Source organism: Drosophila nasuta, chromosome X (genome assembly GCF_023558535.2).
Source record: "Drosophila nasuta strain 15112-1781.00 chromosome X, ASM2355853v1, whole genome shotgun sequence".
Classification (NCBI taxonomy): Eukaryota; Metazoa; Arthropoda; class Insecta; order Diptera; family Drosophilidae; genus Drosophila; species Drosophila nasuta.
In genome coordinates this window covers 15,431,964-15,444,058 of record NC_083459.1, presented here as the reverse complement: position 1 = coordinate 15,444,058, position 12,095 = coordinate 15,431,964, and the positions used below count along the sequence as shown (strand labels likewise).

Below are 12,095 nucleotides of genomic sequence, written 5' to 3'. Positions count from 1 at the left end.
CCACTCCCCTCCTCCGCTTTTGTCCCACTTTGTGGCCCATTTGGACATTTTGGCTCTAGGGTTTGTGGGCCTTGTGTTCGCTTAGTTTGGTTTTCATTTCGTTTGCTCTGGTCTGGTCTGGTTTGGTTTGGTTTTGTTTTCGTCTCGGGTCTGCTCTGGTTTTTGGTGGCTTGGCTTGGCTTGGCTTGGGTTGGCTGAGCTGAGCTGCAGCTTCGAATTGGAATAGGGATTGGGCTTGGTCTGGTGCTTGGGCTTGGGCTTGGCTTCGGGGCTTGTTGTGCCTTTAGCCATGCTCCAGTTTTTTGTGCCATTTTGCAATTGCTTTTTGTGTGGTTGCCATTGCCGATGCCTTTTACCAAAATTCCAGGCGTGATTTGCAGTTTAATTGTGCAGCAAAGCTGCACCAAAAAAAAAACTGCAATACAGCAACTCGAAGCTGAAATGGATATTTGGTTATTTGGTCTTCTTTTGTTCTATCATCAACTTACAATACGCAAGGTAACAACAGTGGCAGTCGATGGGGCGTATGCGTGATATTATTGCTTGACCCGTTCATCAATAAGTTAAGAGCGCAAACAAAGCAGCACAAACAGGACAATGCAATGCACTTAACCAAATGGCCACACTAGCTGCAAAATGCACTCAGAGACAGACCAAGAAAGAGAGGGAGAGATAGAGAAAGAGAAAGAAAGAGAGAGGGAGAGAGAGTGTGTGAGCTGATGATGATGTTATGTAGTTCTTGTGGATTGAAACTGATGTTGTTTGCCACAGACAACGACGCTCCATTTGCGATGGAGGGAAAATCAGTTGCAAGATTCTATCAAAATTCCACAAATAGTTACACGTGTGCATTCGCAGCTTCCTCCTTATCTCCTCTCTCCTCGTTCCCTTCTAATGTCGTGGCATCTTCTGTGACAGCAACTTACTTCGCTCTCAATCAAGCATATTGCAATGCCTTTAGAATTCTGAAAAGGCAGCACAACGGGAGCAGCATCAACGTCTTGACAAACGACACTGAGGAACTCACAGATACGAGTAGATAAGAAGGCAGGGAAGGGAAGGGAAGTTGCCTGCTTGACAAGCAGTTGCAAGGAGCTTATGACTTGCCGTTGGCTGCTGCTGCGAAAGGAGAAAGCGAAAGCGAAGGCGAAGGCGAGACCGTGGCTGGTCTTGCATTTGATTAAGTGCTGGACTCTGTCGTGTGTTCTGCGTCTGTCTGTTTGGTGTGAATAGAAAAGGGAACAGAATAGAACATGTGAACTTTCTCATCTGAGCTAATGATCCGTGTAATCTGTTGTGTGTGTGTGTTTCTCTCTCTCTCTCTCTCAACATGATGATGGCAGGCAAAAGCTGCACATAATTGGCATAAGTTTGCACTTAAGTCAAAGGCACACACACACACACACACACACACACATTCATCGAAAGAGTGTGGAGCGAGGTTTGCTTTCTGCTGTGTGCTTACGGTAGATTTAACACACTGCGAGCGTTCAATAAATGTCAGCAATTAAAAAGGTGCGATGAATGTGTATCGAGTGTCAGGCGAGGTAAAAAGCAGACCATGAACGGGGGAACGCGCTAAAGGTGTATGGAAGTGTGTGTGTGTGCGTGTGTGTGTGTGTGTGTGTGGGCAATGGGCGTGATTAAGCAGCAGCGCACTGACTGATGAGGGCAGCTGCCGATTTAAATGGCAGTTGCGTCGCTCGCTCGCTCGTTCCCTTTGCTCCTTCCTTCTGCTTCTGGTTCCCCCCCTCAAGCCAATTGCAAATACAAGTTGGAAGTTCCCCACAGACTTCGACTTTCGTGGAATGAATGCGAAATTGAAATGAAAATACTTATATCGATAAGTATACAACTCTCCTCTCTTCGCTCGCTATATGTATACACATACACATATATATGGAGTATACTAAGTATATATAAAAGGTGCTCATTTATAAAATCGATGGCACACACACACACACACACGCAGGACATGCTGTGGAGTCACATAATATATATATTTCAAGGATTAAATTAAGGCGAGCGAGATGCAGGCAGAGACTCTGTTTGTGCACGGAGATAGCTCAAGTGAATATCAACAAAATTATGCGCCAATATATCGTGTGTGCATGTGTGTGTGTGTGTGTGTGTGTGTGTGTGTCTTGTATCTTTTTAAGTTTCTGGGTGAAAGCATCTGATTGACATGTGTTCCCAATATGGTAACTCGCACCTCGCTCTCTCGATTCCTTTCTTCTCAAGTTGTGCGTCTACTTAGCGCTTAATTACGAGATTACTTCAAACTACTTTCGTTAATTGAAGCTTGAAACTTTCATTCAAATTAGTTTTATGCGATATTATTTTAATTCATGAAAATTAAAGTTTCACTTTAGAGTCACGATCTTTTTCTAGGCTTTGATGTTTTTTGTCACCTAGAAGTTTCATTAGTCTGTCACACTTAACACTTAACTAGAATGATCCGAAAATGGATTTTGCTAAAAAGAAATATAATAAAATATGAGAAAATAACTTGTTATTGGTGACTTTTGAATTCGTTTGCTTGTTAATAACCAATATTTCAGTAAGTTAAATGAATTTATATATCTAAAGACGACAAAAGTTCAACAGAAGCAAGCAAGAATATCTTTTTTGGCCTTTTGAAAGAATCGTTTACCAGCAGCTTATTTTGTCAACTTGTTGCAATTTCACTTAACTGTTGAGCAACAGTTGATCAAAGCGGCAGCTAATCAAGCTGATAGATCTTCGACCACGCCAACTTAGCTCATCCACTTACTCGAATATCTTGGTCCGCCACCTTGCCTTACACACACTCATGCATTTAACACACATATATTAAAATTTTTGGCAAGCTATTTTTACACATGATCGCTTACCAAGTGATTACCTGTAATGCCTTGAAGTGTTGCCCAACTGTTGAGTAACAGTTGATTAAGAACACACAAATTTTAGTGAAGCAATCTTTGAAACGCGCTTTTGCCTGACCACGCCCTCTTATCAGGCTCGCCTTCTCTTATATCTCGGTCCGACACCTAATTAAACTCACACACAGAATATGAAACACATACAGTCAAATTTTTGGCAATGACTTTTTTGCACTTTGCCAGAATTGATAAGCAGTAGCTAAATTAGTTAACTTGATACAATTCTGCAAAACAGTTGAGCAACAGTTGATCAGAAGCACTCACACTCATGTCTTATTATCTTATTAAAACACACACACACAGAATATGACACACATACAGACAAATTTTTGGCAGTGGCTTTTTCACATCAAGCGAATATCAGCAACTTATTTTGTTCTTCTGTATGTAAAGAAAATTCTTTGTCATGTCGAATAAATCAGTCCACTAAATTATCAATTAGAGTAGTCAGCTAAGATCACAATTTAAAAGTGCTTCTATGCAGAGTATTCTCTAAAAAGTTAAACCAACCAACAACGCAGTTTAAACTAGTTACCTATTTTCATTATATTATTAAATGGTTGACTCTTGAATTTCGTCTATTAATAGCATTAAATTCTTGATAAATTTTCCACCCAAAAAAATAACGATTATTGAATTGTTATTTAACAAAGCGTGCTTAATGTGCCTGTCAGATTTATGCACAAATAATTCTACTTTTGACCGACGGATAATATAAATAAAATCGTCTGCTAAGCACAATTGCAATCGCAATTGGAATTCTTGGAATCGAGCTCAAGTTGTAAAGCGACGATAATTATAGAAAAGCAGCGAGGATATGGGAAAGTGGATGGATATTGTATTTTTATAAAATATGACAGCATTTTAGGACTCTGTTGATGACCTAGAAATTTATGCATAATATATATATATATCTGTATGTGATAAATAGGCGTATAATTGTTATGCATGATATGCGCTCGTTCGTTGTATGAATAAAATGTATTCAATTGTGCGAGTAAGCGCTATTAATTCATTTGATTCATTTAATTCGTCTCGTTATTTCCATAATTCATTTGGCGTCGCAGCGACAAAAATACCAACACCATGATTTTCTCTCCTCTTCTCTCCTCTCCCTTCCTCTCACTCTCTGGGCTCTTAATAATCTGAGCGAATCTTTTATATGTCTCTAAACAGTGTGCGTTTGTGTGTGTGTGTGCACAACCCGTTAAGTGTGAGTGCGAGAGTGTTGATGTGTGCGGAGAACGTGACGTGACTCTGTGGCGGACTCTTGTAATTAGCATTGAGGCTGAGACAGCAGAAATGCAAGTAATAAGCTAAAGCATACAGGCAACAGCAGCAGCAACAGCAACAAAATGTTAACTGGGTCCTAATTGAAGTGCCATTGAATGAACATGGCCACGACACGTGCTCAACGAAGTCGGCAGCTTTTTCTGCTTGGCCGACAATCTTTAATTTAAATGCCGGCCATCTTCACGTTTATCAGATTACGCGACAGCAACACCCACGAGATACACACACACACACACACATACACACTGCGCTTCCATTCGCATACTTTGGCTAGCAGCACACATATGCAACAGCTGCTTAAAGTGAAAGAAAGTGAGTGGACAGCACTGAAGCAGCGAGTGGGCAGCATGATACAGACGCTGCCAACTCGCTCTTTACTGTAAATACAATTAAGTTGCTCACGAATGAGTTAACTTCCTGTGAAATGTTAAATTAATTAATTTATTTTTTTAAATTTATTTGATTTTTCCACTGCTCAGCGAATTGCGTAGAGCTTTATAATGAAATCAACAGGTTTGCAGCACTAGTTACTGCTGCGACTGAACTAGCTTTATGCATGTACGATATGTTATTTAAATTGCGATGGTGAAATTTGCAAGTGCACTTTTCCTTAGAACGAGGCCATTTTATAATTTAAGGGGTATTTAATAGATAATTGAATTGAAATTGATGAATTTATTAAAAATATATATACATATATGTTACTTATTTTAAAATTTACAAATATTGTGCCATCATTTTGCGAATTCAATGAGTTTTTAATAATTTTTCGAATTTACGCTACGTTATCATTTAATTTGTAATCTATATTTTAATAATAACAATAATAATTTTAGAATTTATTGTGCTATATTTGATTTATTGACAATTTAGACCAATTGTTTGGATTCAATACATTATATATTATTTTTGATATTGGTATTATTTATGTATTTTATTTTTCTTATCAATGCTTAACTGTTTGTATCATATTTTGGAATCAAAACTTTGTACATTTTTCCTAAGTTACCTTCTTAATATTGTACCTTACTGTTCATTTTATTGTACAACATTTCTAATTATATTTTAAATCGAGAATATTCCAAATTCATTCTGAATTTGTTTTTGATATGTTATTTTTTATTTGTTTTCAAATTCAAATGGTTTTTTTTTTCGAGTTGACTTAAATTGTGGTTTGTTCTATTTTAATAATTGTTTCCTTAAATTACTTAATCCTTTAGGCTGAGAATTTTACATCTGTTGAAAATCGATCATTAGTTTCAGACTTCGAATTCTTATTTCGAATTCGTAATTTATTTATTTATTTCGGATTTATTGTAGCTCAAAATTAATTCTAGTGTACAATACGTAGCCAGAGCAACTGAGGCTTTCAGGCTGTTTTTTGATCGAAGTGTTCAAGGGGAAAGGATTCACTACTTTAACCTAAGACTTTAAATACAAGATATTCTGATGTATTTAAAGTTTTAAGTTAAAGTTGTGAATCCTTTCCCCTGGAACACTTTGATCATAAAACAGATCAGCACTTGGCAATTGGTTAACACGTTTTGGCAGTGTATTCAATTTGTCGTTTTAATGCGTGAAACGCGAGTATTTTGCAGCTGAAATAACTTCCTCCCTCCCCCTTGCTTGGCGCTTCCCCCCACCATATTGTTGCTAACTCAATTACGCAGCATTTGCCATGCAATTTGTCTACACCAGACCTGTGTGAGTGTGTGTGACAGACCTGTGTGTGTGTGCATGTGTTGGTTCGCAATTTTCATTTTCATTTTGGGCACCGAGTGTGTTTGGGTATTTCGCTTCTCGTTGTTTTTTTTTTTCACGAAAAATATTTTGCATTTGCAGCATCCGGTGACAATTTTCGCCGCACAGCAGCGTCCAAAACATTTCCCGAGCACAACGAGCAGACGGCGGAGAGAGAGAGAGAGAAAGAGAGAGAAAGAGCAGCAAACATTTTCATTGCTGTCGACAGCACATTTTATGACGGTCACATAATAACGTGTAGCGACAAAACGGTAAACGGCGAGCGGACGTCATCTAAAGAGTAGAAGGAGAAGGAGGAGGAGCGGAGCAAAGCTCTGACGCAACGAAGGATGCAAATTACGTGCCACATGACGCGCCAAAGCTTTTGATTTGATTGCGTTTCGGCAATCGCTCATTTGCCCATTCGCTCAGTCAGTCAACCACACATTGCCTGATTGATTGACTCCGACAGTCGCAACGAATAGTTGACAACCAAACACACACACACACACACACAGACACAGAGGAGTCCTTTTTGTCGTCGGCGCAGCAGCTGCAACGCAGCATGCACAAGAAACAGCCATTGCCGCTGGCTGCATTTCTGAACAACAACAGCGACAACAACAGCGGCAGCGACAACAACAGCAGCAGCAGCATCATCAGCAACAGTCACAGCAACAGCCACAGCAACAGCAACCACCACAGAGGAACAGTCAGTAGCATTGTTGGCAGCAGTCGCATGGGTCGACAACAACCGGCAAGCATGTGCTTCACCAGCAGCGCCGCGAATGGCGCCCAAGGTGCCGCAAATTCGTCAGCGGGCAGCGCCCAAGGTGCAGCGGGCGGCTCTGGCGGTGGCGCCACAGCATCATCCACATCCAAGGCGGACAAACAAAGAGATAACGGCGGCGGTGGTCTCGCTGGCGGACTCTGCGGTTGCCAAAAGGCGCCCAAATCCCATTGCATATCAGCGACAGGTGAGTGCTTTCAACTACTCCTCATCCTTCTATTTTCTCCTTTTGCTGCCACAGTTTCAAGTGGCACACACACACACACATTGTGGACAAACCCACATTTACATTTTAGACGAAACGAGGGCAACTCTGCATTGAGGCACTGCAGGTGGCATTCCAACTACGATGCGAATCGGTTAAGCTTGAAAGCTTCCCACTTTGTTTCCGATACAATATACATTCCATTTCTGTTAAAGCTAAACTTGTTTAGCATTCAATTTACAACAATTACTAAACTCTACAATTAGTTTGGTAGCTGCATTTTTGATATTCGTTGGCTGATTGTCAAGTATGGCGTAAAAGCTGTAATTTTATTGCTTATAGCACATAAAAAACTATAATTTTTTGTCCGACTTTATATTCAACTTGTTTTCCGAATACTTTTAAGCTTATTGTCAACGTTTAAGCTACCCGATAAATTTTGAAATATTTATCTTTTGTGACTACATTGCAAACTGCAATCAAAGTAATCGATTGAGTTTAAATTGGCAACCGACAATTACCGACAAAATACTAAAATATACCGTCGCCTTTATTTGGTATATTAATATACTATCACATTCTAAATATGCCATAGAGTATAAAATATTTTAGAGATTATCGTAAATATATTAAAGACTTTATTTGATATATGGATATACTGCTACATTAAAAATATAGCATAGAGTACCAAATATTACTACATTTAATATACCGGCTATTTTATTTGGTATATTAATTACCACAGAGTTCCAAAAATAACCAGATTTCATTTATCGTAGGTTTTACTTGGTGTATTAATATACTATCAATTAATATACTAAACAAAAACAATCCATATTTTTGTTGAAAATGATTTACGAATATTTACAATTAGTCAAATTAGTTCCCGTTTCAATTTTGAGTAATTAATTATGAATTACTACACGCAGAGCATAAAATTTCATAAGTACATGGCTTATTTCGTTTAATATTTTACATATTTGCAGAGCTTAAAATATTTCATAAAAATGTGGACTATGTAGTTTAAAAGCCGAACATGCTCGTTGAAAGTTCGAGAGTTTTGCTCTGAAGTGAACACACTTAGTTGAATTAGATTTAAGCCACGAACAGAACAGATTTTTTGGTAATTTACAAATCGCTTTTAAGCCGCCAGCATTGCGCAGTTTAAATTTTCAATGAAAAATGCGCAAATATTTAAACAATTTATTATGCTTAACTGTATTTTATACTTACTTCCTCTCTGTCTCTCTCTCTCCGTGCTTCTTGTGTATTTCTTTGCTGTTGCCCTCGGGCAATTTTAGGCGTACTGCTGTTGGTGCTGCTCTACACGGCCATGGGGTCCATCATCTTTGTAACGCTCGAAGGCGAGCTGGAGGACGCGAATGCGCTGGAAACAGCTGTTGCCGCCTCCAAGCCATATCCACGCACCGAACTGGCCAACGCCGAGATTCGCTCAAGGTAAGTGGGAAAGAAAGTAGAGCGAGTTGCTGAATTGTTTTCGCACTCCAATTAAATAACTTTAAAAACGCTTCTACTGCAAAATGTGGGCAAAGATTATTTGAAGATTATCTTTAGTTGTTCTTTTTTTATTGAAGTAGTTGTTACAAAGAACTAAAAATAAATAATGAGAAATTAAAAATCTATAGGAAAAAACGCAATTTAAGTAGTAACTATTTAGGGAGATTTTGACTAACTAACAAGATAAAACATTTTATTAATTGTTTGTATTTTATTTTATTTTTTATTTGATAAGTTTAGAAATTTTAAAATAAAATTTATGTATAATATTCTGGTAGTGAAGTGTCTTTTGAACATTGAGATGGCTTTTTATATTCATTAAATAAGACTCTTTTTGCTTTTAAAATATGGGCATATACCTAAAATTTATTGAAGTAAAACAAAGTCTACGTTTGATGAATGATATACGCAAATTTAGCTAAAGATGTTGGATATGGTACTATATATCTTAAATAGTAAAGAGAATGCTATTTTATTTTCAAAATTAAATTATTTTTATTTTTCACTAGTCTTTATTTCTAAAATTGATTTTCTTTATTATAAAAAGGATTCATTTTTACCTAAGAAAATATTTGTCGCAGCAAGTTTTTTCTTTCCACAATTAAATAGAAGATATATAAGCGGAATACAGTTTAAAATAGCGAAAGTACAGTTATTTTACTGTTTTTTGTATATCCAATAGCAAAATTAAATTAAATATTAGCAAAGACTTTAATTGCTACTTAATTTTATTTACTTATTTTTTCTAATAATTGGACACTTGGAATTTGTATTCTATAGTTCATTAATAAAGCTAAAACTTCTTTGATATATAGGCTTGGTTAAATCAAAAGTAAATAAATAAAAAATCAATAAAATATTCATTTAAATTCCTTTTTTTTGCTTTGCTTAAATAGAACTGTCGATCGTCTGTGGTCGATAACCGAGGATCTGAACATATTGTACAAGGAGAACTGGACACGTCTTGCCGCCCAGGAAGTGCAATTGTTTCAGGTGAGTGTCTCGCTCTGATATCTGAGGCGACATCTAACTACATAAGTTTGTGTGTGTGTGTGTTTGATTCTGCAGGATACGCTGCTGCGTGCGGTTCGCCAGTCGAAGGTTTATCAGCCTGGAGGCGTGCAGATGAATGCACCGACACACAAATGGACCTACGCCTCGGCTTTCCTCTACTCGCTGACATTAATTACAACGATAGGTGAGTTGCACACACATACTACTACATACATACATGTAAGTCTTGTTCTTTCTTTTCCTTTTCGATGTCTGCTTGTTGTTCTTTACTTCGTCGTGTCCCACAGTTAGGCTCTGTCTCTTTTTCTCTTTCACCTAGAGAGGTTGTGGCAATTTATTAGCACTTTGCATCTGCCAACAGCAGCAGCAGCAGCAGCAACAGCCGTAGTAGAGTTGCCACCCACTTTCGCACATTCGTCTACATTGGTTTTGGAGACGTTGAGTGAGCGCCTCAGTGCACAGCTGACTGGATGACTGGATGACCAGTTGACCGCTGCCGTTGGTGACCGGTTTTGCTGGTTTTAATTAACAAACTGTCAAGCTGGCGGCAAAATCGGCCGAGTCGACGAAGCCTTCGTCTTCTTTGCCTCCTTCTCCTTCGCATTTTGTTGTTAATTTGTTTTTATTGTTTTTGTTGTTGTTGCTGTTGTTGTTGTTTGTTTTTTTGTCGATATCCGGCCCACTTGACAACATTTTTCAATTTACGAGCGCGTTGATTTTGCAATTTAAAATTGGCAAAGACTGCGGGGCAACCGATAGCAAACTGAGGACAACACTCGACTATCTATGTGTGTGTGTGTGTGTGTGTGTGTGTGTTTGTGGGGGGTGGAGTGGGAGGTGCACAAGAGAGAAAGCAACAGCAGCAGCAGCAGCTTCCACGCAACGTTTTCAATAAATTATAAGCAGCTCGAGGGCTTAGCAATTTGGTTGACAACTGCCGAGAAAGAGCGAGACAGAACACAGGATAGAGTGGCTTCGGCAAGGCTTCCAGAAGGGTGGAGAGGGGGGTGGCATGTCCAGGGCAATTGCCTGAAGGATGTGACAGCAACAACAAAAACCAGAGACACGCAATTAAGATGTATGTAAAATGTCATTAATTTGCCAACTTCTTCCGCCACTTGGCATCCTCTCAATCTACACAGCATCTATCTCTCTCGCTCCTCCTCTCTCTCGCTCTCTCTCGCTTTGCTGGCTAATTGTATTTAGGGGGAAAAGCCAAAAGTTGGCTACTGGATAGATTACTTATAGCATCCACCGTCGCTTGCAAATATTTTCACTTCAATTTCAAAGCATATCATTTTTTTTTTTTTATTTATTTTTTATGTATTTATTTATTTGTTTTTGGCTATATAATCGTTTTGTGGTGATTGATTGACACACACTGACTGACTGTCTGACTGACTGGCTGGCTGGCTGCATTGATTGATGGATGAACTGACAAATAAACAGACAGCGGGAAAGACTAATTAATGCAAGAAATTCGTTTACGTTCAGTTAACGCAAAACTAGTTAATTAAGTAAATCAATTAATGCCACGAAACTTTTCAAAACTGAATTAAAAATGGCATCAAAAAGGCGCACACACACACGACATTAAGGCTGTCAAGTGGCATTTGTATTGTGCACACACACACACACACACACCCACACATCACACACACACACTCGCGGTCGTTAGAATTGTGGTTACATTAACTGAACCAAATCAAACGCAAACCCAAACATCAAAAGCAGTCTCGACTGACCCGGACTAAGGAATTTGGCTCTCTCAATTTTTTGTGTTTTTTTTTGCGTTGGTTGTTGGTCAGAGTATGTGTGTGTGTGTGTGCACACAATACAAATGCGCTGTGAAATCAATCGAATTGTAGCAATCAGCGGCATCAACTTTGACGTCAACAACGTCAACCGTCGTCGACTCGACATTTGTAGCAGTGTCAACGCTCTGTATAGAAACTGAGAGAGAGAGAGAGGGAGAGGGAGAGACAGAGAAGAAGTGAGTGGAAGGAGATCGGTTGAGGGCAGACCGCATTGCATTATGGGGAAATTGGGTTTGAAATCAAAACTCAATTTCAGGCACGCTCCAAAGTCAAGTCAGCGACAGAAGAGGAGCAAAAGAGAAAGGAGAGAGAGAATAACATAACTGAGTGCTATCAAAAATCTGTCTAAATAACTCAACCAGTCGCCGTCTAAAGCCATGCTCGCAATTGTTTGTATTGAGGGCGTCATCGAAATTATTTTGACATCAGACAGAGAGAGAGAGAGAGAGAGAGAGCGAGAGAGCAAGGGACTGTAAACGTTTCTGCGGTTGGCAAAATCCAAGCAACAAAAGCCTTTGCCAATTGGCAACTGTGGCAACTCTGGCAGCGGCAGGTCAGGTCATTTGGAGAGGACCTTGGGCACGGGGGTGGGGGAGAAGAAACACTGCAACCAAACCCTGAACCTAAATCTAAATCTAAAAAAAACATACACACAATCAGTGAAGCGCCCAATCTTAGCCTCTACATATCTTCCTCTCTTTCGCTGCCGATTTCAGCCTGATTTGTATCTGCAATTCCATCTCTTTCTCGCACTATCTCGCCATCTCTTTCTATGTATATGCTTGTGTATGTGCTGC

At 39.0% G+C, this 12,095-nt stretch overlaps 1 protein-coding gene across 1 annotated transcript in view; it reads left to right on the top strand.

The window, feature by feature from the left end:
* Window positions 1–12,095, top strand: part of LOC132796272 (uncharacterized) — a 75,068-nt gene that overhangs the window by 42,892 nt on the left and 20,081 nt on the right. Inside the window, 4 exon segments of the mRNA XM_060807379.1 lie at window positions 6,057–6,931; window positions 8,251–8,407; window positions 9,364–9,460; window positions 9,536–9,665. Of these exon segments, the coding sequence (XP_060663362.1) occupies window positions 6,520–6,931; window positions 8,251–8,407; window positions 9,364–9,460; window positions 9,536–9,665 (796 nt within the window). The 5' untranslated portion in view covers window positions 6,057–6,519.